The 26,158-nt window shown below is 43.5% G+C and overlaps 1 protein-coding gene and 1 pseudogene across 2 annotated transcripts in view; one reads left to right on the forward strand and one right to left on the reverse strand.

The window, feature by feature from the left end:
* The window catches only part of LOC311238002 (heat shock protein 30-like), a 35,271-nt pseudogene extending 11,280 nt beyond the window's left edge, over positions 1-23,991 (forward strand). Inside the window, exon 2 of the transcript in view lies at positions 23,499-23,991. The product of the transcript in view is annotated as a heat shock protein 30-like (transcript). The remainder of the gene's footprint in view (positions 1-23,498) is intronic.
* A 411-nt stretch (positions 23,992-24,402) lies between these two features.
* The window catches only part of LOC311238003 (uncharacterized protein), a gene marked incomplete at its 3' end in the record, with an annotated part of 48,997 nt that continues 47,241 nt past the window's right edge, over positions 24,403-26,158 (reverse strand). Inside the window, exon 6 of the mRNA XM_084325971.1 lies at positions 24,403-24,438. Within this exon, the coding sequence (XP_084182097.1) occupies positions 24,403-24,438 (36 nt within the window). The remainder of the gene's footprint in view (positions 24,439-26,158) is intronic.

Raw genomic sequence — 26,158 nt, forward strand, 5'->3', positions numbered from 1 at the left:
CAAGCTGGACCTCCGAAGTGCCTACCATCTTGTCCGTATCCGTGAGGGCGATGAATGGAAGACCGCCTTCAAGACCCCCAGGGGCCACTACGAGTACCTTGTAATGCCGTTCGGCCTCACCAACGCCCCGGCGGTATTCCAGGCACTCATGAACGACGTCCTCCGTGACATGCTGGAGGTGTTCGTGGTGGTGTACCTGGACGACATTCTCATCTTTTCCAGGACCCTCGAGGAACACATCCTGCATGTCCGCCGTGTGCTGGAGCGCCTCCTCCACAATCGGCTCTTCGTCAAGGCGGAGAAGTGCCGTTTTCACTCCAACTCCGTCGACTACCTGGGCTTCATCGTTGAGAAGGGCTTGACCCGAGCGGATCCTCGCAAGATCCAGGCTGTGGAGGATTGGCCAGAACCCACCACTCGGAAGGAGTTACAGAGTTTCCTCGGGTTCGCCAACTTCTACCGAAGGTTCATCCGGAACTACAGTCAAGTGGCGGAGCCACTTACCAAGCTGACCTCCCCCGCTCTGCCGTTCGACTGGTCCCCAGCGGCATGCGCTGCGTTCCGCTCCCTCAAGAGAAGGTTCACTTCCGCCCCTATCCTGCTCCACCCTGACCCCAAGAGACAGTTCATCGTGGAGGTGGACGCCTCGGATTCTGGCCTGGGCGCTGTCCTATCCCAACGTTCTCTTTCAGACCAGAAGGTGCATCCTTGCGCCTTCTACTCGCGTCGCTTCCTCCCCGCCGAGAGGAACTACGACACCGGCAATCGGGAGCTGCTGGCGGTCGTGGCTGCGCTGGAAGAGTGGCGTCATTGGCTAGAGGGTGCCGAGGAGCCTTTTACCATCTCGACGGACCACAAGAACCTGACGTTCATCCGCGCTTCCAGGCGCCTCAACGGTCGGCAGGCGAGATGGGCCAGTTTCCTCAGTCGGTTCGACTTCTCGCTGACCTTCCGCCCCGGTTCCCGCAACACGAAGGCCGACTCCCTGTCCCGGATGCACTCCAAGGGGGCTCCACCCTCTGAGGACCCTTCTCCCATCCTCCCGGAGGCCCGAGTGGTTGGAGCCATCACCTTGGGCATCGAGGGTGTGGTGAGGCGTGCCCTGCGCTTCCATCGTGCTCCAAGCAACGTCCCTAGGAATCGTCTCTTCGTCCCCGACTCTGTCCGGTCCCAGGTACTGCTGTGGGGCCATACCAGCCGGTTCGCCTGCCACCCAGGCGTCCATCGCACGTTCTCCTTCCTGGCTCGTCGTTTCTGGTGGCCCACCATGCGGAACGACGTCAAGGAGTTCGTATTGGCCTGCGCGGTCTGTGCCCGCAGCAAGGCCTCTCACCAGGCACCCTCCGGGCTCTTGCAGCCACTTCCCATTCCGAGCCGTCCATGGTCACATGTGGCGCTCGACTTCGTCACTGGTCTACCCTCCTCCCAGGGGAACACCTGCCTTCTGACCGTGGTGGATCGATTCAGCAAGGGGGTCCACCTCGTGGCCCTCTCCAAGCTTCCCTCAGCGGCCGAGACGGCGGACCTCCTGACGCACCACGTGTTCCGCCTTCATGGCTTTCCCCAGGACATCGTCTCTGACCGGGGGCCCCAGTTCACCTCCCAGGTATGGCGGGCTTTTTGCAAGGGGTTGGGGGCAACGGTCAGTCTCTCCTCTGGCTATCATCCCCAGACAAACGGGCAGACGGAGAGGATGAACCAGAGCGTAGAGTCAGCTCTTCGGTGTGTGGCAGCCGAGAGACCGACATCCTGGAGCCGTTTCCTTCCCTGGGTTGAATACTCCATCAATTCAATGGTCAGTTCCGCCACCGGCCTCTCCCTTTTTGAGGTCTCCCTGGGCTACCAGCCCCCTCTTTTCCCCGCACAGGAGACGGAAGTGGCAGTTCCCTCCGTGCAGGTCCACCTCGACCGCTGCCGACGAGTTTGGGAGATCACCAGGACCGCGCTGCTCCGAACATCTGAGCGCGCCTGTCGTGGTGCCGACCGGCGCCGGGTTCCTGCGCCGACTTACCGCCCTGGGCAGAGGGTGTGGCTCTCCGCGAAGGACCTCCCGTTACGGTCCTCGGCCAAGAAGCTCAACCCCCGCTTCGTCGGGCCTTTCGAGGTCCTAAAGGTACTCAGTCCGGCGGCCCTGCGCCTGAAGCTTCCTGCATCCATGCACATCCACCCCGTGTTCCATGTCTCCCGGGTTAAGCCCGTCTCCCTCAGTCCCCTTATGCCTCCAGCTCCTGATCCGCCGCCTCCCGTGTTGGTGGATGGTCACCCCCAGTGGCAGGTCCGCCGGTTGATGGGCGTTCGTCGGCTGGGCCGGGGGTTCCAATACCTGGTGGACTGGGAGGGTTACGGCCCTGAGGAGCGTAGCTGGGTCTCCCGGCAGCTCATCGTGGATCCCGGCTTGATCACCGACTTCCATCGAGCCCATCCTGACGAACCGGGTTGGCCTGGTCGCCGGGTGGCTCCCGTGGGGGGGGGTACTGTGAGGTTTCTGTCCTTGCTCTCTCACTCGTTCTGTTCCTTTAACCACCCTCGCTCTGTTTTCATTTGTTTTTCTGTTAATTATTTCAATTCCCTCATTCACACGCTTCTCCCCAGTGACGTCATCAGAGACGTCGCTGATTGGTTCTCTCAGGACCGCACGCTTTTCAATCACATTCCCCAGCTGTCACTGCTTTTCAATCAATCGATCCCTTATTATTTATACCCCGTTTCTCCACTCTAAGTTTGTTGGATCGTCTTGATTTTTCTCTGGTTGCATTTCCCCGTGTTGCTGCTGCTGCTGCTTTTTGCTCCTTGTGCTATCTCCAGGAATTTCCAAGAAGCCTTCCCTTGGACACCTGTTCCCGTGGCGCGCCCTCGCTCCGCTGTTTGTTCCAGCACCATTACGCATAACGTCTGGGTGAGTTTTTATTGACTGTCTTGATCTATTCCGTTTTTCGTGTGTAACTATTACACTGAAGACTACCACCTTTTGTCAGACAGTCACTCACCCAGCTTTTCTATTTTTGCTTGTTCCCTTATGGGATAATATTTTTGGGACCTTCCATCTCCCTCTGTGTGTTGCTCACACCGAAGATATTATTTCACTATTGGATTGTTTTGGACTTCACTAACTGTGTGTATATTACACGAAGATATTCACTGGGACTGTGTTTGGATTTTTGCTAACGGTGTGTACATTACACGAAGATATTCACTGGGACTGTGTTTGGAGTTTTGCTCACTGTGTGTATTACACGAAGAGATTCACTTGGGCTGTTTTGGAATTGTGCTCACTGTGTTTAAATTACACGAAGAATTGTTCACCCTGTTCTCCTGCTCGTTCAAACTGCACTGTGTTGACTCGTTCCCTCTCTCCCTCTCTCGGTCTCGCAACACATCTGAGATTCTGCCGAGAGAATTCTGCAGAGCGGTTCAGACGTCAACACCTGCTATCCCCAAGACTACCATCACGGGAGAAGCTGCAGAGCAGCAGAACTTTGCCCCTTGTCCGGCTATGTACCTGTCTTGTTTGACTTGCCTTTCCTGTACTCCTTATATTTAGTATCAAATAAACAAGCCCTCGTATTTGGCAACTCTGAATTCCTACTCTCTTGTGTCGTGCGTTTGGGGTCGGTATCAAACCATAACAGTGTGTGGTGAGCACACGCATTCATGCACAACGAAGACAAGATTGCAATCATTTTAACTATAAATTTATGAGCTCAAAGTATGAGCTCACTACTGACTGAAATGTCCAACAAAAAGCATCAATTGTCAAATAATATTGATCACATTAACTAGACTAGATGTTTGAGGAAATTAGAAAGGGAACAACAACTTAACCCTTGTGTCTGATCAGATTCGTATTTGTTTGATAACTTTGCAGTGATGAGCCAACATAATATGTGGCATAATCTTTTAATTATCTTGTATTTTTTTTTTACTCTTCATAAATTGTTTATTCCACTTCAGCCCGATCATAACCACCACATATTATTTTTTTTTTCATATTTAACAACTCTTTTCAGAAAAGTGGGAGTATTTCATTACAAAAATAATATAAAAAATGGTTATGATCAGGGCTGAAGTTGAATAAAATATTTATGGAAAAGAAAGTGGGAAATTATTTCAACATAATCTTTTTATGGAGTTTTTCAATTTAGTCCCCTAAAAAGAGTATAATACTTTAGTTTTCAGACACAAGGGTTAAATATAAACAATGGCATAGGATTTGAATTTAAACACAGTGGAGCTTAGATGATCTACAGTTGTCCACGACTTATCCTCCAAGGCATCTGCTATATAATAATCTTCAGATTTACTTAAGTGTTATTAGTAGGTTACAGCAGTAAGCATTAGTTTGCTCAGTCAATTATGGCCAATTCGTTTTATATTGTTTAATACAGTTAAATAAATAGATAAATGAAAATATACCGAACCGTGTCTTCAAAACCGAGGTACGTACCGAACCGTGGATTTTGTGTACCGTTACACCCCTAATGTTTCTATAACTCTCTCCCATATAACTCTCTCCCATACCCTTAACACCAACCGCTGAAGTGCCCTTGAGCAAGGCACTAAACCCCCAACTGCTCCAGTGGAGTTGCTCAGTGGCCAACAGTGTCAGACTGTGGTTGTACTGGGGCCTAACAAAATTAATAGTTGGTTTCAGGTTGGTTGTCAGTTTGGCCATGGGTAGGTAGGGAATTTATTTTATTTTATTTTTTTATTTTATTCTTTCCCACGGCGACTATGGATAGGGAATTTCTTTATTTAATTAAAATGTTCACAACAACATGGATGCATGTACTCTGCCAGCATGTTTAATATCCATAATACTAAATGTTTGACTAAGATTTCTATGAAACTTTATTAAAAAAAAAAAAAAAAAAAAACGTTTTTTTTTTTTTTTTATATAATTTTTTCTAAAAACTCATAAAATATATTGGGTCGCACCTAAATCGGCAGGGTCGGTCGGCAACCTGAAACCAACTATTAATTTTGTTAGGCCTGGGCAGCTCCCAGGTGTGAATGCAACTCTGTGAATGTGAAGCAGGGCGTAGCTGAAAAAGAGCATCTGTGCTCAGCGAACCTACCCTGGGTAAATAAAGGTTAAAATTAAAAATAAAAAAAATAAACACTGCAAGAACAGGCTGAAGCATAAGTCATTCAAGTAGATGCCGTCCATGGAAGAACAGTGTCCAGGGTAATTCCTTGTACTGTATGAACCAGGGAAACAGTGTGCTGGGGTACCCCAAGTTTGACTCTGGTTCGCTTGACAATTAAGTTTGGGTCACTTCGGTTCCAAGAACAGGCTGAAGCAGCATATTCAAGTAGATGCCGTCCATGGAAGAACAGTGTCCATCAGGGTAATTCCTTGTACTGTATGAACCAAGGAAACAGTGTGTGCTGTGCTGTGCTGGGGTAGCTGTGCTGTGCTGGGGTACCCTAAGTTTGACTCTGGTTCGCTTGACAATTAAGTTTGGGTCACTTCGGTTCCAAGAACAGGCTGAAGCAGCATAAGTCATTCAAGTAGATGCCAGGGTAATTCCTTGTACTGTATGAACCAGGGAAACAGTGTGTGGTGTGCTGTGCTGGGGTACCCTAAGTTTGACTCTGGTTCGCTTGACTTAAGTTTGGGTCACTTCGGTTCCTTGAGATGCCTCCCTCCCGGTCTGGCGCATAACGAAGCCACTTCTTGACAGTTTCGCTGTAGTCCTGGTCGGTCAGCTTGGGGTCAAACTGTCGAGCAGCAGCTGATAGACACAAAAATAAAAAAGGGAGGAAGAGAGGTGGGTGAGATGATGTACGATGATAAGAGCACCCGGCCCTCACTTCACACGAGTGCGATTTTTTTTAATCACTCAATTACTCACTCTGTAGGTCTACAGTAACAAGCTACAGTCAGCATCCAGTTAGACTGGACAGGAAAGAGAATTAAGCAATTGCCTAGCCTGACACCATCTAGGCAATACAATGTGTATCCATGCACTTCTAGATCTATCACAGTGTTTAGAGGGTCTATCACACCCTCTAAACACTGCTAGACCCTCTAAACACTGTGACAGACCCTCTAAACACTGATAGACCCTCTAAAGACTGTGATAGACCCGACAAACACTGTGATAGACCTGACAAACACTGCTAGACCCTCTAAACACTGTGATAGACCCTCTAAACACTGCTAGACCCTCTAAACACTGTGACAGACCCTCTAAACACTGATAGACCCTCTAAAGACTGTGTCTTATCACAGTGTTTGTCGGGTCTATCATAGTGTTTTGAGGGTCTATCACAGTGTTTAGAGGGTCTATCACAGTGTTTAGAGGGTCTATCACAGTGTTTAGAGGGTCTATCACAGTGTTTAGAGGGTCTGTCCCAGTGTTTAGAGGGTCTATCACAGTGTTTAGAGGGTCTATCACAGTGTTTGTAGGGTCTATTACAGTGTTTAGAGTACACTGATAGACCCTCTAAACACTGGGACAGACCCTCTAAACACTGTGATAGACCCTCTAAACACTGTGATAGACCCTCTAAACACTGTGATAGACCCGACAAACACTGTGATAGACCCTCTAAACACTGTGATAGACCCTCAAAACACTATGATAGACCCGACAAACACTGTGATAGATCTATCACAGTGTTTAGAGGGTCTATCACAGTGTTTGTCGGGTCTATCACAGTGTTTGTCGGGTCTATCACAGTGTTTAGAGGGTCTGTCAGTGTTTAGAGGGTCTGTCAGTGTTTAGAGGGTCTGTCCCAGTGTTTAGAGGGTCTATCAGTGTTTAGAGGGTGTGATAGACCCTCTAAACACTGTAATAGACCCTACAAACACTGTGATAGACCCTCTAAACACTGATAGACCCTCTAAACACTGTGATAGACCCTCTAAACACTGATAGATCTATCAGTGTTTACAGTGTTTGTCGGGTCTATCACAGTGTTTAGAGGGTCTGTCAGTGTTTAGAGGGTCTATCAGTGTTTAGAGGGTCTATCACAGTCTTTAGAGGGTCTATCAGTGTTTAGAGGGTCTATCACAGTGTTTAGAGGGTCTGTCACAGTGTTTAGACGGTCTGATACAGTGTTTAGAGGGTCTGTCACAGTGTTTAGAGGGTCTATCAGTGTTTAGAGGGTGTGATAGACCCGACAAACACTGTGATAGACCCGACAAACACTGTGATAGACCCTCTAAACACTGTGATAGACCCTCTAAACACTGTGATAGACCCTCAAAACACTGTGATAGACCCGACAAACACTGTGATAGATCTATCACAGTGTTTAGAGGGTCTATCACAGTGTTTGTCGGGTCTATCACAGTGTTTGTCGGGTCTATCACAGTGTTTAGAGGGTCTGTCAGTGTTTAGAGGGTCTGTCCCAGTGTTTAGAGGGTCTATCAGTGTTTAGAGGGTGTGATAGACCCTCTAAACACTGTAATAGACCCTACAAACACTGTGATAGACCCTCTAAACACTGATAGACCCTCTAAACACTGTGATAGACCCTCTAAACACTGATAGATCTATCAGTGTTTACAGTGTTTGTCGGGTCTATCACAGTGTTTAGAGGGTCTGTCAGTGTTTAGAGGGTCTATCAGTGTTTAGAGGGTCTATCACAGTCTTTAGAGGGTCTATCAGTGTTTAGAGGGTCTATCACAGTGTTTAGAGGGTCTGTCACAGTGTTTAGACGGTCTGATACAGTGTTTAGAGGGTCTGTCACAGTGTTTAGAGGGTCTATCATAGTGTTTAGAGGGTCTATCAGTGTTTAGAGGGTCTGTCACAGTGTTTAGAGGGTCTGTCCCAGTGTTTAGAGGGTCTGTCCCAGTGTTTAGAGGGTCTATCAGTGTTTAGAGGGTGTGATAGACCCTATAAACACTGTAATAGACCCTACAAACACTGTGATAGACCCTACAAACACTGTGATAGACCCTCTAAACACTGATAGACCCTCTAAACACTGTGATAGACCGTCTAAACACTGTGATAGATCTATCACAGTGTTTACAGTGTTTGTCGGGTCTATCACAGTGTTTAGAGGGTCTATCACAGTGTTTGTAGGGTTTGTAATCACTCGTTTAGCATTTCAAATATTTTAATATTTAAATAAATAAAACTTACATCAACTCCGAGCAGCAGTTTCTCCGTAGGCTCCTTGAAGTACACCATAAGGAGTGTTCTTCGAAGCCTCTGGATCATATCTGGCCAGAACTTCCCTGATCTCCGGGTTGTCCAGTTTCTGGCAGAACTGCAGGATGGTCCGTCCTCTCTGACCCAGGGCATCTTGGATCTTTTGAAGGGCATCGGTGTCTGTCAGGAGGCCAAAGTGGGAGAAACTATTAGATCTGAAATTAGTTTCAAAACGGTTGCACTGTGGGGAAAATTTTAAAGTACAGTAGATTACAGTAGATTATTATCTGTTCTTATGCATGCCTGGTGATACTAAATCCAAATTGAACTCAGGCATTTGAAAGATAATATATATATAAATGTGCGAATTGGCTATAATAAGGTCATTTATAAGCATCATATTCTATAATAATATTTCAAATTGCATTGGTCCGGATGGGAGAATTCAGTACTGCATCTACAGAACCTTCGGTTTAATCATCTTCCCTTTATTAATTTCCTTCGATTTTTTTTTACACATGTCCTCAAGAGGGGACTGAACGAGATCAGTGGCAGTTTTTAATGTTTGGTCATTATTAGCATGGTGTTATTCACTGTCAAAGATGCAAAGAAACATCATAATTCATATTCTCATTTGTTTCATCACAATTTAAGCAAGCCTAGTAATAGACACAATATTTCTGACAATGTGAATACATTCCCTGAGGTCCATAGATATCCCTAGATACCAATAATATGCAAATGGACCTTTCGATTTTGATTACTATTATTGTGAAATAATAATTAAATGTGAAATATTGCTATGTTATTGTGAGATTACAAAATCTGATGTGATATTACAGAGGATTTTGATTACAGTATTTTATTGTGAAATAATAATTAAATTATGTGAAATCAAAGGATACTGTATGAATGTCACTGTAATATGACACTCATAGCAGAATTAGTTATCAATAACCTACCTGTATAAATGTTAAAAGTTGTTGCAAATATTTTTTTCCCCTCATAAATATACCACTATATACATTAATTTCTTATATTAGTTTTAAAATGACCATTTAACAGTTTAACAGTGCTCTGAAAATGCTCTGAGAACATGCGGTCATCATTCACTGTTTTAAGCACAAACACATTAGGGAGGGAGGGAGAGAGACAGGCCCGGTTTACCATGACTTTTTAGCAAGCAAGGTAGCAGCAATGCTAAGCTAACTGATTGTGCCAGTGTATCCTGTTAAAGAATACATCATAAGCCACATTTTGAAACGTTACTGACGTTAGCCTACATAAAATGTATAACAGTATATACAACAGGTGGATATCACTAAACACCAAAATCAAGAAACATTCATCATAGCTAACTGCTAACGCTACTAGCTAAATTAGCTTCAGCTAGCAGGCATGAATAACGGTTAATATAATATTCTCTACCATGTAAAAACGAACACGGCACTACTCCGCTGGCGTTTGCAATCGAAAGCATACATACAACATACAACATACAACATACTCCCATAATCTAATCATCATACATTTCACATCTCTTCCCCTTGTTACACAAACATACAATATCAATATACAAATACAAACATTTGAACACAATGCCAAATATTTCCTCACCCGTTATCCATCCCCAGAGCGAATGAAAAGAAAAAACAGCGATCCGCGTTGTAACGTGCATGCGCAGAAGCGCAAACGCACAGCAAGCGATGTACACCGCGACAACGTACAACTATTATCACAAAACACTCAGTTTCGTCCTAATACAATGCCACGACATCCACCGCGTCCTCTAATACTTCCTAACCATCATTTTCAAAACTCTAATCATAACACATGTCGCCCGCAAACTCACAAAACAGTCGCACGCAAGCTAACAGCCTAGCCAGCCTCATGCTCCCCTTCTTAGGTCCCACAATATGACGTCATCAACCCGCGACTGCTTCTCCATAACAACATCGTCTTACACTTATTACCGCATTAAATATAACCATTAATACGGCCACAATCACACCAACGAACCACTCGACTCGCTTCTTAACAACAATATCTTCCACAGTGTTTCGTCAAATCTCTCACCTCGCCGCCTTAACGTCCCTAGATTTACCGCGGCTCTTCCACAGAGCTAAGCTAGTTAGCCCCAACTCCCAATATGACTCCTGTGCTTGCACATTGTATCTACCGCTTGTTACATTACTTCTTTCAATAGTTTCGCCGCACTCATTTTCACCGCGCTTAAGAGCGTTAGCCTACATAAAATGTATAACAGTATATACAACAGGTGGATATCACTAAACACCAAAATCAAGAAACATTCATCATAGCTAACTGCTAACGCTACTAGCTAAATTAGCTTCAGCTAGCAGGCATGAATAACGGTTAATATAATATTCTCTACCATGTAAAAACGAACACGGCACTACTCCGCTGGCGTTTGCAATCGAAAGCATACATACAACATACAACATACAACATACAACATAATCGACATTATTGCCATGCAGTACTCACCGATGCAGAGAGACATGAGGTAGCAGCCAGGAAGCTGCCGCACAGGTGCATTCTGGGAGGCGGGGCAGCACAAGTGCAGTGCAGTCTGGGTGATGAGACAATGACGACAGCATGTTGAGCAGCATCCGTTGATTCAACATTTATTAGATATTGGCATTTCAATCATTAAAATGCAACCACAAAACAATATTGATTCAATGATATGTTTTCAACATTAGTCAATTGCTTTAGCGGTTAATGGGTGATTCAACATCAATCGTCGACCTTAACCAAAAATCAAGCATTGTGACCGTAAATCAACATTGAATTAACACCTTTTGCTATCTGGGATGTCACCTTTAATAACATAGGGTCTCATTCTCCAATATTTTCCAAATACTTCTCTTATGGCAACCATCTTGGAACCGACTGAGACAGAATCGACAACAAGTTCACTGATTCCCCAACACGTGGGGAAGATGTCGTCTCAAACGATCACAGCTGGGATGCCGGCGTTGAGGAATGTCACCATTCTGAAACGTGAACGCGCGTCCCCGTCCAGGTCATTTGCATACAAACCACGCCTCCGAAGCTCCTTATAAGGCAGCCAATAGGGCAGTGTGCAAATAAAATCGCAAAAAGTCAATAGTTAGACACACCTGTCCAGCTCATAAGAATGCAACTGATGATGCAGCCGTGTGAAAATAGTGGCCGATAAGCGGAAGCGCTTTGCGACCGATCAAAATGAGATTAGATTAATGTATTGTCATCATATATAATACAGCTCGTGGTGCACCTGCGGCAGCGCGCGCACACACACACTAACCTAATACTGTATAGCCTATGTGCGTAATGAATGAATGCAGTATAGGCTTATATTATTCTAATGACTTGTTTTATTAGGAGAGCAGCACAGATACTGCGCTGCCCGTAGTACAGTCCACCATGCAGTCCGCTCATGGTACGCCCGACTCTGGCGGCCTAAATATGTGTACTGTACTTACTGTACGTATAGGGCAGAGCATATATATAGTATCTACTAAATCCTAATGAAACAAGTAATTAGAATAATATAAGCCTACTGTTCATTCATTAGACACCTAGGCTATACTGTGTGCATGTGTGTGGCACACACAACAAGACTATTTCCACGCGATTAGCTTTAGTTCTTATTTATTTATTTATCCACTGTAATTTGCAGTGTTGGTGTAGTAGGCTACATAGTGTATTTCAATATCTGTTTTATTGATAATGATATATTTGAAGGAATGCAGGTTATAGCTATATCAAACAAATGTCTGTCCCATTGTGTCCGTAGCCGCCATTTTGTCCGTGGCCGCCGTCTCGTCCATGACCGCCGTCTCGTCTATGGCCGTCATCTTGTCCATGCGCGTATCGCACGCTCTGGTCGTGTTTCTTCATGCACGCTCTGTCTGTGTGCCCCGTGGATTTGCAGAATCTACACCAGACAGTCTTTGTGCAGTCGCTTCTCCGATGGCCTTTCTCTCCGCATCGCCAACACGCCAGTTCCGCCGTGGTCCTGGTCCTCTCCCTTGGCGTCGCTCGGGCCTTTAGCACCCTCTCTCCCGCCTCTGCGGCTGGGTGGGTATCTTCTGAGGCCTCGAAGTTTCTTAACTTGGCCTTGAACTGTCCCACCGTCATGTCCGTTGAACCGTGTGTTACCAGGAGTGTGAACGGTTTGTACAGCTCCGGTAGTCCTCTCATCATCATCGCCATCATTAGCCCATCGCTTGGTGCTTCTCCCGCACTCCTCAATGGCGTCGTGATCTGCTCCGCTCTGTTGACGTATTCGGTCACAGTCTCTGTGTGCCCTTTCCTCAAAGCCATTAGTGCTATGTAGAGGGCCACGACTCGGGGTTTTCCTCGCCCGATGTAATGCTCTCTCAACACCTCCAGGCTTTCTCGGCCTTTGTCTTTAGTGTCGCGGAATATCAGCCCCAAGCTGGTGTAGTCACAGTACGTGTCTGCGTTACGCTGGTCGTCCAGGGCTTGCTCTTCCGCCGTCAGGTCTCCCGTGGGGGCTGCCAGGATCGTCTCCTTCAGTCCCGCACCGTGCATGCAGCATAGCATGCGCTCTTCCCAGAGCTTGTAGTCCTCTGCTTTTCCATTGAATGAGGGCCATTTGCCCCTTCCCTTGTTTTCCATCCTCTTCGTTGATGGTAGGTGTAGCTTTAGCTCTTGTTGGCCTAGCGTCTAGCCACACGGTGCTCCCGGCGATAACCTAGCCTATACTTTAGCTAAGCTTGCTACCCTTATTATTTCGCCCCGGCGTTATCTGGCAATAACCTGTTGACAGAATCCGGCTATAGGGTGACAATAATGTGGTCAAGAGGCATGGTTTCTATCTTTAGCCTTTAACTGGCGTGGTTTATTTATTCACATGGCATGAGCAGCAGTTCTCGAGTTCTCCTCTCACTGAGAGGCTGGGGGGAAAGAGGTAGAGTAGGAGGAGACATATCTATTTATACTCGCCACCTGGTGGTGTTCCTGAGTGGCTCCGCCTAGAGCGCCCTCTAGTGGAAACAGTTATATATGCAGTTAGACAGTTACTAACAATCCTACATAGAACCTCTGACTTCAACAACATATATGACATACATGACAGATAGACAGTGTAGAAGCCAAAACTGACATTATTAGAGGTTGTATTGCCATATGTTGTATTTTATGTATTTGTTTGGATTTATGTATTTATGTTGAGTTCTGCCTGTATACATTGTGCCTGCCAGCCTGCCAAATTGGGTTTGTGGCATCAGTTCGCGTTGCTCACCAGTAGGTGACATACTTTTAAGCATTACATCACGCGCAGGAGTGGTTTGTGACCAATAAACCATGCCTAGGGGTGGTCGTTAGGCCCGAGGCGCAGCCGAGGGTCGTTAGACCCCCCTAGGCATGGTTTATTGGTCACAAATCACGACTACAAGTGGTGTAAAGCTTTTATACAACTGCCAGATTCATCCAACCTTATTTCTATACAATAAACACACATTAATCGAAGATTTATTGAAAAAACCATCCGCCAGAAAAAGTAGTTCCCACAACTACAAAAAAGACAAGTTGCCTCCATGTGGAAGCAGCTTGAAGTGCATCCAACCAAACTAACACATCCAACTGTGTATTATTGGAATGATTGAGAGAAGTTGCCTCATGTGGAAGCAGCTTGAAGTGCATCCAACCAACTAACACATCCAACTGTGTATTATTGGAATGATTGATTGAAAATTTTATTACCAGATGCAGAATGGGTACAATACAGTACGGCTCAATACACACAATTGTTAAGGGAATGCAGACCTACTTTCCATAGAACTTCATTCTTAGATGCTTCTATATAAAGTAGGTAAAACAAATTAAAACGTTTTCTTTGCCCTATAGGAAAAAAACGTTTTCTTCGCCCTATTTTTTTATTTATTTCTTTTAGCCTAAACTTAACCAGTTGGAAACCAGGGGTACAGTAATAAAATTAGCAATCAACCAATCAATCAATTCAATAGACCATGCTCACTTAAAACAGCGCTGCTTCTCTCTCAGTCTGACTCCCCCGCTGTTGCAGACAGGAGTGTGTGTGTGTGTGTGTGTGTGTGTGTGTGCGTGTGTGTGTGTGTGTGTCACAGTGTGTGCGTGTGTGCGTGCGTGTGTGTGTGTGTATGTGTGTGTGTGTGTGTGTGTGTATGTGTGTGTGTGTGTTTGTGGGTACGCCAGCGTCGGACAGTGTGAGAGAGAACGCTGCAGTCAGTAGAAAGTAGGAAGGAAGAAATTTAAATCAATCAATTAATCAATCAATCAATCCGCGATTTTTCTTTTGTTCTAGATTGACTCAAGACCCATCAATTACATCATCCAACATTGTTTAAAGGACTAACACATTCCCCTTGACAGAATCGCTTCATATTTAGTCGTTATGGTGCTTTCAACATAACCATTTGTTGTCCGCGATCTTGTTTTCTCCCGGAGTGAGCCGGGGAGTGATATGTGATTCGGTTGTGGGCGGGTCCTGAGCCCAGGACCGTGGATTGTTGCCAATAAAGACGTGTAAATGGCCAATCAGAATCGAGAAATTTGCATGCCGTTGTATAAAGCTACATAATGGGTAACAGGACTGATGACAGCAGGTGTGTTTGGTTACCGGCAGAGCCTAACAGTTTTAGACCGTCACGGCACGTTGTTTGGTTATCGTTCTGTTTGTAGTGTATAGTGTTTGTTTGTTCATTTGAAGGTATTAGCATTTACTCATATCACATGCAAATTGTGCATTCGGTAATCATGTGGTAAATAAACCCAGTTGGGGTGTTATTGGAACGGACCTTGTGGAAATTCATCCTTTCACCAGACGAGTACCCAGCACGAGCAACAGACGCATCAACTATATGTTTTAGCCGGTATCAGCCTCCTCAGGGCTTTATAGATTTATTGTTTTTGTTTAGTCAAGTTAGGCCCTTACACTTTATTTACCCAGGCAAGCAAGTAAGAACAAATTCTGATTTTATTTATTGTCAAAAGTATGCATAATGTTGTGTTAATTCCACGACAAGATATATGTAATGTTAATTACCTGAAATTATTCTGTTTTTTTTGGGGGGGGGGGGGGGGGGGCCCTGCATATATCGGTATCGGTTGATATCGGTATCGGAAATTAAGAGTTGGACAATATCGGTATAGGTAAAAAAGCCAATATCGAACATCCCTAATATAGACAGATGCACTGCTATAGTTCTGATCTAAGTTATGCACAAGGCCAAAAGTAAAGCATTACCAGCCAATCTACAAAACCGGTTTGTCCTCATATCACAAAATGGAGAGCATAGAAGGGAAGGTCATTTTAAACATCCGTGTGCACGGACAACCTTAAAACAGATGTGTATATCAGTGGTGGGAGTCAAACTCTGGAATTCTCTCTATAATGAGTTGAAGTACTGTACAAATATTTTCCAACTAAAAAAGACTTTTAAAGACAGAACAATGAGAACATATGAACAGCAGGTATACATTTCTCTGTATATGATTTTTTTTTTTTTTTTTTTATTCATGCATCTGAGGCTCGTGACACAGCTTTTTTTGTTTGTTTGTTTGTTTATTGGTATCTAGCAATATTATTGTTATTACCATTATTATTGTTATTATTCATGGCCATATTATCATTATTATTATTATTGTTGTCATAATTATGGTAATGATTATTATTATATTATTATTATATGGTATGAAGCTGTAAGGTGCACTTGAGCTGACCATTATGTTAAAATAAATATGAAATTTGGAAGGGGGCAGGAAAAAGTTTTCTTCATCCCGCTCCTTTTCGGCCATGGGTGTATCATGTTAAAAAAAAAAAAAAAAATATGTTGGTGATATTGTGCAAAGATGAACTGTACCCCCATGTACGAAACAAAATAAAATGAATGAAAAAATTAATGAATGAATGAATCTATGAACATACGCCTATGATATTGCATTTCATTTGATCCAAAACATCCAATTGGTTATTGGTGCAGGCAGCTGTTGTTTTTGGCCGATCAGATGTTTTTGTCTTCCAAGTGGTGTGTAGGGTCGCATTAGACAAACTAAGACCACGTCCTCATCAGAAAGTACACTAAATTAAATGAAAATACAACTAAATGCAATATCGTGGACATCTACAGAAGATTGAAAAACAATTGTTTGGTAAACTGCAAATAATACAACTTTACCATGGACTCCTAAGCCAAGCTAAACTAGGATAATGTACGTCAGACAGATGAGAAACACTGCTAAGCTAACGTTAGTTCTGGATTTTGCTAATGAAGGGCTAATATCTGAGGCTGTCGTGGCTAATAATAATAAAAATAATAATAATAAAATAAAAGAACAGCCATGGATGGTCACCACAGATAATTCAACAATTGGATAACAGATTTCTACCACTACTGAACAAGCCCGGATGAATGAATGAATGAATGAATGAATGAATGAAAACTTTATTTAACAGATTGCAGAATGGGTACAATACAGTACGGCTCAATACATACAATTGTTAAGGGGATGCAGACCTGAGAAAGACATTTGTCTTGTTTCCATCAGGGTCCCCCATTTTCAATTCATATAGACATTTATGACATACACAACATACATGACATTTATGGCATAGGGACATATAGGTATTTAGTACTGATACATTTGTGACATAAGCGGTATTCAAATATACAGTACTGTTACCCCTAGATCCTAGACAGAGTATATACATATGATGGGGAGGGGACTGTACATTAGGAGGGGGTGGGTGGGTGGGAGGGAAATATACATACGGCGGGGAGGGAATATATACATGCGGTGGGGAGGAGACTGTCTATTAGGAGGTGGTGGGGGTTTTGGGCATTTACGGTGGCCAGTTTCTAACGGTGGCCGTTAGATCCTCCACACGGCTCAGTAAGGATTGGAGCGCTTTCAAAACACCAGGCCAAAGCAACAGCAAGCAAGCTGGCACTAACGTTACTAGGTCAACAACATGTGTGTCTGTGTGCCCGTCTGCCAGTTCTTCAAGCCAGTGGCCATCAGGCTCCACAACCGGGGGCACGGACTGCTGCCAGCAGCTGGATAACTAACGGCTGCAGAACTTGAGAACTATTAGGAATGTCTGACTCTTAACCACTAAACCCTGCATGGACTTATAACGCATATTATGAGCGATAGGTACAGACCATCATCTGCACCTTTGTGTATACCGTTTATTTTATATTTAGATTACATTTGTTTATTGCCTATATATATTGCTCTCCTATTACCCTGAGCATTATCTGTACCCGCCCTGCTACTATGACGACTGAATCTCCCCAAGGGGATCACTAAAGGAATATCCTGTCCAGTCCAGACTAGAATGTTTTCCCCTCTGCGTGGGCGAAATCTGTTTGCTGCAATCTCCTCCATCCCAACCTCATCCTAGAAGCATTAGCATAGCATAGTAGCATAGCCTCTCAAGTATAGCCTATATAGCGCCACGGATAGAGACTGAGAACTGTCTGTTCTGTACTATTTGAATTCCTGAAAGAATTCTGTGATGTGATTATATGTGCCCTGGGTTTTGTATTGAGTTTTCCAAAATAAACAAATATGTTTCTGAAAACCAATAAGAAATATATCATTGTATAGGTCTAACTGAGCTGAAAACATTGATAGGTCACATGGCATGAAGTTCTGTGGCCCATAATGAATGTTGAATATGCATTGCATATTAGGGGTGGGGGGGGGGAATCGATACATAGTAGTATCGCGATACTTTGCGTGGCGATACTGTATCGATACAGGGATGCCAAGTATCGATATTTAATTAATTGTTCATAAAAAAAAATGTATTAAAGGTTTTAGCCAATTTTTGTAATTTCTTTTGTATAAGGAAGTTGCATTGTTCATTTCAATACCTGTAATAGTACAGTAGTCCACACACACATGTGCATTCAGTTAAATTGGAATATGACTGTAATACAAACAGTTCAGTTTGTCAGGTATATGCAACACAGATTACAGTGTTTACATCTGTCTGCTTGAGAAAATACCATGTTCTGCAATAAAAATGATTGAAGTGAGATGAACAGACTGAACTTTATTTCATTAGATAAAACATGTTGAAAAAAGGTAATAAATCGCAATATTAATATCGCAATACTCAGGATATCGCAATATTTTTTGTATCGCAATACTATCGTATCGTGAGGCCTCTGGTGATTCCCATCCCTATTGCATATTGATCAATATTCATTGTTTTTTATTACGATTTCAATGTTTTGGGGAGATTTATGTTTTTGTAACATGGCTGTATTGAAAGAAAGTGTTTGAGTAAAATTACCAGTAAACAGTCAACATAAACGGTAACCATGGCCAAAACATTTACTTCATCTGAGTATACCTTTTTAAAAACGGTATCATAAACGGTATCATTAAACGGTATCATCACATTTACAGTTACATTTGTAGTCAAGGAGTAGGAGAACACATTCAGTTGCATTATTATCCATGGGATATTGGTTATAATGGTCATATTGCCTTTTAAATTAAGATTATGTACCAGGCGAGGGTAAAAATATGATGTTTTCCTTCATTGTATCTCCATTTACTCTGGATGGTAATAGATGTGGGTTTACTTACACTGGATTCATATGTCCTACCTTGTTACCTATCAAAGGAGACCAGAAACATGCATATAGGCCTTATGGTTCAGGAGCTATCATGATTAATTTGGGGCATGGAATTTCAGACAGGAGACCTGAAAAATATGCTTGGTAGTGTTATAAAAGATGTGATGGCACACATTTGGAGGCAACTGCTGCATTGCTATCACATATTTTCCAGCAGTAGGGGTGTATACCTTCCCAAAAATCACTATGAAAGTTAGTCCCCCAAGATGGTACCCGTGGTCCAAATGTGGGGCCCTGGCTGATTGATTGAAAAGTTTGCAGAATGGGTACAGTACAGTACAGCTCAATACATACAATTGTTAAGGGGATGCAGACCAGAGAAAGACTTTCGTATTGTTTACATCAAGGTCCCCCATTTTCAATTCATCATAACATATATGACACACACGACATACAGATAGACAGTACTGCTACATCTATACATTTATGACATACCAGATTTTCAAATACAGTACTGTTTGTGATACAAAAAGTGTCCAGAAAAGAGTGTATATACATTTGACGTAGAAACTGTACATTGGAGGAGGTTGGGTAGGTGGGGTAGGTGGGGGGACTGTACATTGGAGGTGTGTATGTGTGGGGGGGGGGGGGTTGGGTAGGGGGTGGGTGGGGGACACTGTACATTGGAATACTGACAAAGCCATACTTGGTCATTTACTGTACAACTGGGTTAGGACATTTGTAGGGGCCAATTTCGAATTGCAGTCTCCCGTAGGTGTTCTTTGAGAGTGCTTTTGAAAGTGGGTAGTGATTCACATTCCTTTACAGCTTTGGGTAGGGCGTTCCACATTGATGTGGCATAATTGCGAAACGTGTTTAGTCCCTTGTTTGAGCCGAATCTGGGTTTAACATGATTTGTGGAGCTCCCTCTGGTGTTGTGATCGTGGTATTCACTGACCTTTGGGAAGTATTTTGACATGTACATGGGTACCTTGGTCGTGTAGTGTATCTTGTAGACCAGGCCCATTGCAAGTTGCTGTACTCTGTCGTCTACTCTAAGCCATCCTAGGTTGTCAAAGTGGGCAGGGGTGAGGTGGGTTCTAGGAGTCAGGTCAAGTAGTAGTCTGACCAGTTTGTTTTAAGATGTTTGTAATTTGGTTTTTAGTGCCTTTGAGGTGCTTTGGTACCATGAGGTGCAAGCATAGTCGTAGAACCCTTGAATGAGTGCTCCTGCCAGAGTCTTCAGGGTATTCTTGTTTACCAGAGAGGAGATCTCTCATGGCCTAAGAAGCATTTTAGCAGCATAGCTTCTCAAGTAAAGCCGAAACAGTGGCTGAATCGCTCAACAGTTGAGATGTTCGGTCATTATTAGTAAGGAGCTGAATAAACACATGTCTCTCTATACATAGAGTTGCACCAGTTTCTGACCTAACGTCACATGTTCAGTTTAGCAGCTTAGCTTGTTAGCTGCTCCAGCTACCTCTGGCTCATCAACAGCTGTGCTGGCGACTTAAAGATGTCGACTTGGGTGTTACGGTATTCAAGGAGACTTAGGTAAGGGTCTCTTAGACAGACAAGCAGGCAGGCAGGCAGGCAGGCAGGCAGGCAGGCAGGCAGAGCAGACAGACAGACAGACAGACAGACAGACAGACAGACAGACAGACAGACAGACAGACAGACAGACAGACAGACAGACAGACAGACAGACAGACAGACAGACAGACAGACAGACAGACAGACAGACAGACAGACAGACAGACAGACAGACAGACAGACAGACAGACAGACAGACAGACTAGGCTAGGGTCTGATTTACACTGTAATGCCTCCTCGAGTGTCAATTTGAGGAGTTGTGTCAATAAAATGCATCACTCTTAACTAGGGCTGCAACGATTAGTCGACATAATTTTTTTTTTTTTTTTTTTTTTTTTTTTTGTGCACTACCTATCTTTGTGAGAGTGGCTTCTCAGGGTTCCAGACAACATCATAACATGATGATCCCATAGCAAATTTTGGACATTGAAAACATTGTTCCCCTGCAGGAGATGATGATCAGACTAGACACACAATACATTACACACACACTCCTCTCACTCACACACAGCGATCAGAGTAAGACACACAAATACACACTCCTCTCACTCACACACAGTGATCAGAGTAAGACACACACACATACACACTCCTCTCACTCACACACAGCGATCAGAGTAAGACACACACACATTCACACTCCTCTCTCTCACACACAGCGATCAGAGTAAGACACACACACATTCACACTCCTCTCACTCACACACAGCGATCAGAGTAAGACACACACACATACACAAATTACACAGTACACACCTCTCACTCACACAGCGATCAGAGTAAGACACACACACAAATTACACAGTACACACACTCCTCTCACTCACACAGCGATCAGAGTAAGACACACACACATACACACACACACGGACTCCTCTCACACACAGCAAACAAAAGACCTAGAAGTCTGTCTGATCTGACTCATCACCCTCTCCCCTTACAGCTGTTCCACGTCACCCTCCTGGTCCTGGACCAAGTTACAGCCCCATCAGCCGCGGTGCTGGGGGCAGATGCTGCTAGTTATTTATTTTTTATTATTATTTCTTTAGTTATTTAAAGTACACTTCCACTTTAATTTGTATTATTTAATGTATTTATCTTGTTATGAGTGATTGCTGTATTGTTCTTCAAATACATTTTCATTTAAAGTGGCTTAAGATCCAAATTCAAATGTTTCATGAGTCATTATTTTAATTTGCTATGGGATCATCATGTTATGATGTTGTTGTTTGGTCCTGACAAGAGTCTCAAAGTCTGGGGTGATGGTAGACAAGCAACTCTGAGGTCATGCTCAATGTCCAATCTGTTCCTCTGCTCTGTCTTCAGCTGGACCAGAGCTGAGAAGCCACTTTCACAAAGATAAGTAGTTTAAAAAAATATATATATATATATATATATATATATATATATATATATATATATATATATATATATATATATCCCCTTTTTTTTTTTTTTTTTTTGTACATAATTGGTTTTCGATTAGTCGACTAATCGAAAAAATAATCGACAGATTAGTCGACTACCAAATTAGTCATTAGTTGCAGCCCTACTCTTAACCCATTCTCTGCCACGCTTATATCCATCGCTGTTTGATCTCTGCCAGCACTGTAAGTCTATGGAGATGTTCACCTTCTTTGCAGGGCTATAACTTTTTAAATTGTATTGCTAAATTGACATTACTATGGCCCATTCAACATCAATTATCTATCGTTCAGGATGTAGGAACGTTTTACTTTTTCATTCATACGAAAATACTGTCTAGAGTATAAATGTTTTTATCGTTTTCTGCAGTATTTCCCAGAACGTGAGATATAGGCACAAATGCATATAAGATAAGATAAGATATTCCTTTATTGATCCCCTTGGGGAAATTCAGGCATCATAGCAGCATGGGGGAAGGGGGGGGGGTGGTACAGGTAGTAAAAACAACACAGGCAGTGTAAACAATTAGATCATCAAATGCAGTTTGATACCGATCGACGCTATATTAAAAATTTCAACTGTACATGGTCCTAAACGTTATGACTGATCATGTGCGGGTGAACGGAGGGGGGGGGGGGGGGTCGTTTATAATTCCGTGATAGTCGTTAGATGCTTCATGTAGTATGGGTGATATATTGATCAGAGCAGTTTGTATCGAAAATGATAAACAAAAACGCTGAAACTCACGTCAGCTTCCTCGTAGCGTTGGGCGATGAGAGTGGAGCAAACAGATCCCAGTTATGTGATGTGGATCGAGGCGATCCAGTTCCGGTTTGTATAATACTAATATATGCCCAAATCATGTGGATTATTGAGTTATGGCAACGGATCCATATCAACGGTGTGTATTGAGTCCCGCGACGATAAACGAGTGGCCGGACGGAATTAGGGGACGGACCGAGCTGCAACGGGCATTTCCGGTTTGGCAACTCGCGATCAGCCACCAGGTGGCAGTATTGAAGCGTTGCAGAGTTGTGCTGAGTCCTACAGCATCAGCCAAGACGCCGTGGGTGAAATATGAATACCATGGCGAAAATATGAGATATGAACTTGAAACACCTCGTACGCCGTTATTGGCAGAATTCGCATGAACTTGAAACCCGTCGTATGACGTTATTGGCGAAAAAAGGGTTAAATGAGCAGGCAACACCCTAATGTTACAACCCCCCCCCCCCTCCCCCCCTCTGGATGGCAATTAATTAAACATAATAACATTCCAGCACCCTTATGACTATACACAATATATCCCAAACAGATTACATAGACTTTTTTCTTTTCTTTTTGAACACCCCTTGAGTCTCTGGATTATTTTGAGCGCGGGCCTTGACATAGGGGCCTTCCTCAAAATGGTCGGACCAACTCTAATTTTGCCAACAGATGGCACTTGAAGTGGAGTAAGTGTAAAATGAAGTGCAGTAAATGGGAGGTTTGCACAAAACACTGACTAACTGAAGTAATTTTTGGAGCATAATGCTTTATTTTCTCTAAACAGACACACTGACTCAAACAACAAACGTCCTAGATCAGATTAGATTATGTCATCATACCGCACAAGTTCAGTAGAATGAAATTAAGTTCTAACCAGAGTGCAAATGTAACAGATAAAGTATATACAGTGTGTACAGAATTGTACTATACAGGTATATATGCAGATATATCCATACTGATATAGATAAATATATATACGTATACAGTGTTGCAGTCTCTGGGCAGAGGTCCCACCTCTTCTCTGCCAGCGGGATCGACTGTAGAGAGAAACATGCAGGAGCTCCACAGCAGTCTGGAGCTGATGGACAAACTTCAACATCCATCCAGCCAGTCTCCTACAAGCTGGAGAAAGAGGGATAGAGCTTTGCCCTGGACACTAAAGACTTCTCCCCAGAGGAGCTGTCTGTCAAGCAGGTGGGCAGGAAGCTGATAGTCAGTGGGAAGACAGAGAAGAAGCAGGGGGAGGGGAAAGCTCCTACTCTTAGAGACGGCAGGAGTTCAGACAGGAGTTTGATCTGCCTGAAGGGGTGGATCCTGAGGCCGTCACCTGCTCCCTGGCTCAGGACGGGAGGCTCCACATCCAGGCAGCAAAGCATCCATCTGCTGAGGAGGCTGAGAGAGGTTGCCATCAGATGTTGCCTGGAGAAGAAGACACCAACACCACAGTTCCTCAGCACACAGACAGAGGGAAGCACCACACAGACTGACTCTGGTCACCTTTTGTTATTAACCGGGTCCGTGGGACAACCAGGAGATTTTGGTGGGAGGACCTAAGTGCACGACTGGGGGAGTAGGGGCGCAGTAAATAAAACATGTACACAGGGTATTTACCTTGGAGGGCTTTAAAAGTTCAAACAAGAATTTTAAAATGGACACGATAATTAATGGAGAGCCAATGTAGAGTGGATAAAATGGGGGTGATGTGGGCACACCTACTTGTCCCAGTTAAAAGCCTTGCCGCTGCATTTTGAATGATTTGCAAGCGGTTTAGCACAGATTTATCCAGACAGGTAAACATTTTATTACAATATTCCAGGCGTGATGAAATAAAAGCATGGATGATCATTTGCATTTCAGCTCTAGAAACAACAAATCTTAATTTGGCAATGTTTCTGAGCTCATAAAAACATGACCGTGTGAGCTGGTTGACATGGCTGTTAAAAGACAGAGTCATCAAAAATTACACATGAGGTTTGACACACTGACCTAAAGGTGTCAAAGGCTGCGCTGAGGTCCAATAAAACCAATCGTGTGTGTTTACCATCATCTGCAGCCATTACAATGTCATTGGTAACCTTAACACTAGAACAGCCATGGAGAAAATGTCACTGATTCCCGCCGGAAGGGGTCAGATGACCCCACAGCTTATATGAGAAATATAAGAAAAATAAACAGTGTAAACTATATAATTACCTCTTAATATAAAAATATGAGGTTTACCACAGGTTTGAGTGACAAAAAAATAAAAATAAATAATAATAATAATAAATAAAAATATTATAATTATAAATTTTTTTTTTTTGTATGGAAGAGCCACACATTGACGGGCAAAGAGCCACATGTGGCTCGCGAGCCATGGGTTGGCCACCCCTGCGCTAGACGCTCGCAAAGTGCTGAAGTCATTTAGAAATTTCAGAAACTGTGCCAGATAAAACGGGTACTTTTAGGAAAAGTCATTGAGTGACAGAGCTGGAGCTCGACCGAGTTACGAGGATACATTTATTGAAAATGCCTAGGGGTCATTTGACCCCTTGTCGGCTGTGCTAGTGTTAAGAAGGGCTGTTTCGGTGGAATGAAATTTTCAAAAGCCAGATTGAAATGGGTCATGCAGATTATGGGTTTCTAGAACCATGAGAAGCTGCTCATCCACAATTTTCTCCAGCACCTTGGACAGGAGAGGCAGTTTGGAGATTGGTCTATAATTCTCAGGAAGAGAGGGGTCTAGGTTAGCCTTTTTTAAAAGAGGTTGAACTATGGCATGTTTAAAATGGCTAGGGACAGTACCTGATGCCAGAGAGCGGTTCATTATTGACAGAATTGTGGGACCAATTGAGTCAAGGACCTCTAAAATCAGGGATGAGGGAACAGCATCAAGGGGATTAAAAGAGGGTTTCGTTTTGTGCAGCACTATAGAAACCTGCTCTAAGGTGACTGGAGAGAACGAGTCTAGCAGCGTGAGAGGAGGAGAGACAGTGGTAGGAAGGCTGGCAGAAAGGGATGAGGGGCAGATGCCTGCTCTAACACCACTGACCTTATCCACAAAATAATTCAAAAAGTTATTACAGTCAGTATAAGAATATACAGGTACACATGGAGGCACAGGAACAACAATATTATTGATTATTTCAAACAAAACCCTTGAGTTTCCCTTGTTGGATGATATTAGATTAGCAAAATATGCAGTTCTTGCATCCCTTATCATGTCATTAAACTGGATCAAAAGCTCTTTGAGATGTAACCTGTGGACTTCAAGCTTGGAGGCTTTCCATAAACGCTCTGTCTTTCTACACTGACATCGAAAACTGCGGATAGACTCTGACTCATTGAACCAGGGAGTAGAATTGGTACGGGAGGCAGGTCAGGATTTAAAAGGAGCAACTATGTCCAAAATAGTGGAACATTGGTCATGAAAAGACTGCACAAGGGACTCTAACTCATTGCAATTGGACAGAACATCAGAGTCAAATAATGTTGAAAATGTATCTGCAGAGTTCTGCTTAATTATACGTCTGTGCGTCATCTGGTTATGAGGGAGCACATCAGAGTTAAAACAAACATGAAAAATTATACACTTATGGTCACTCAGATGGAAATCCTGGAGGTTGACATTCTTAATGTTTAACACATGTGAGAAAACGAAATCTAAAGTATGCC

The sequence above is a fragment of the Notolepis coatsorum genome (assembly GCF_963971535.1).
Source record: "Notolepis coatsorum genome assembly, chromosome: 12".
NCBI classification, from domain to species: domain Eukaryota; kingdom Metazoa; phylum Chordata; class Actinopteri; order Aulopiformes; family Paralepididae; genus Notolepis; species Notolepis coatsorum.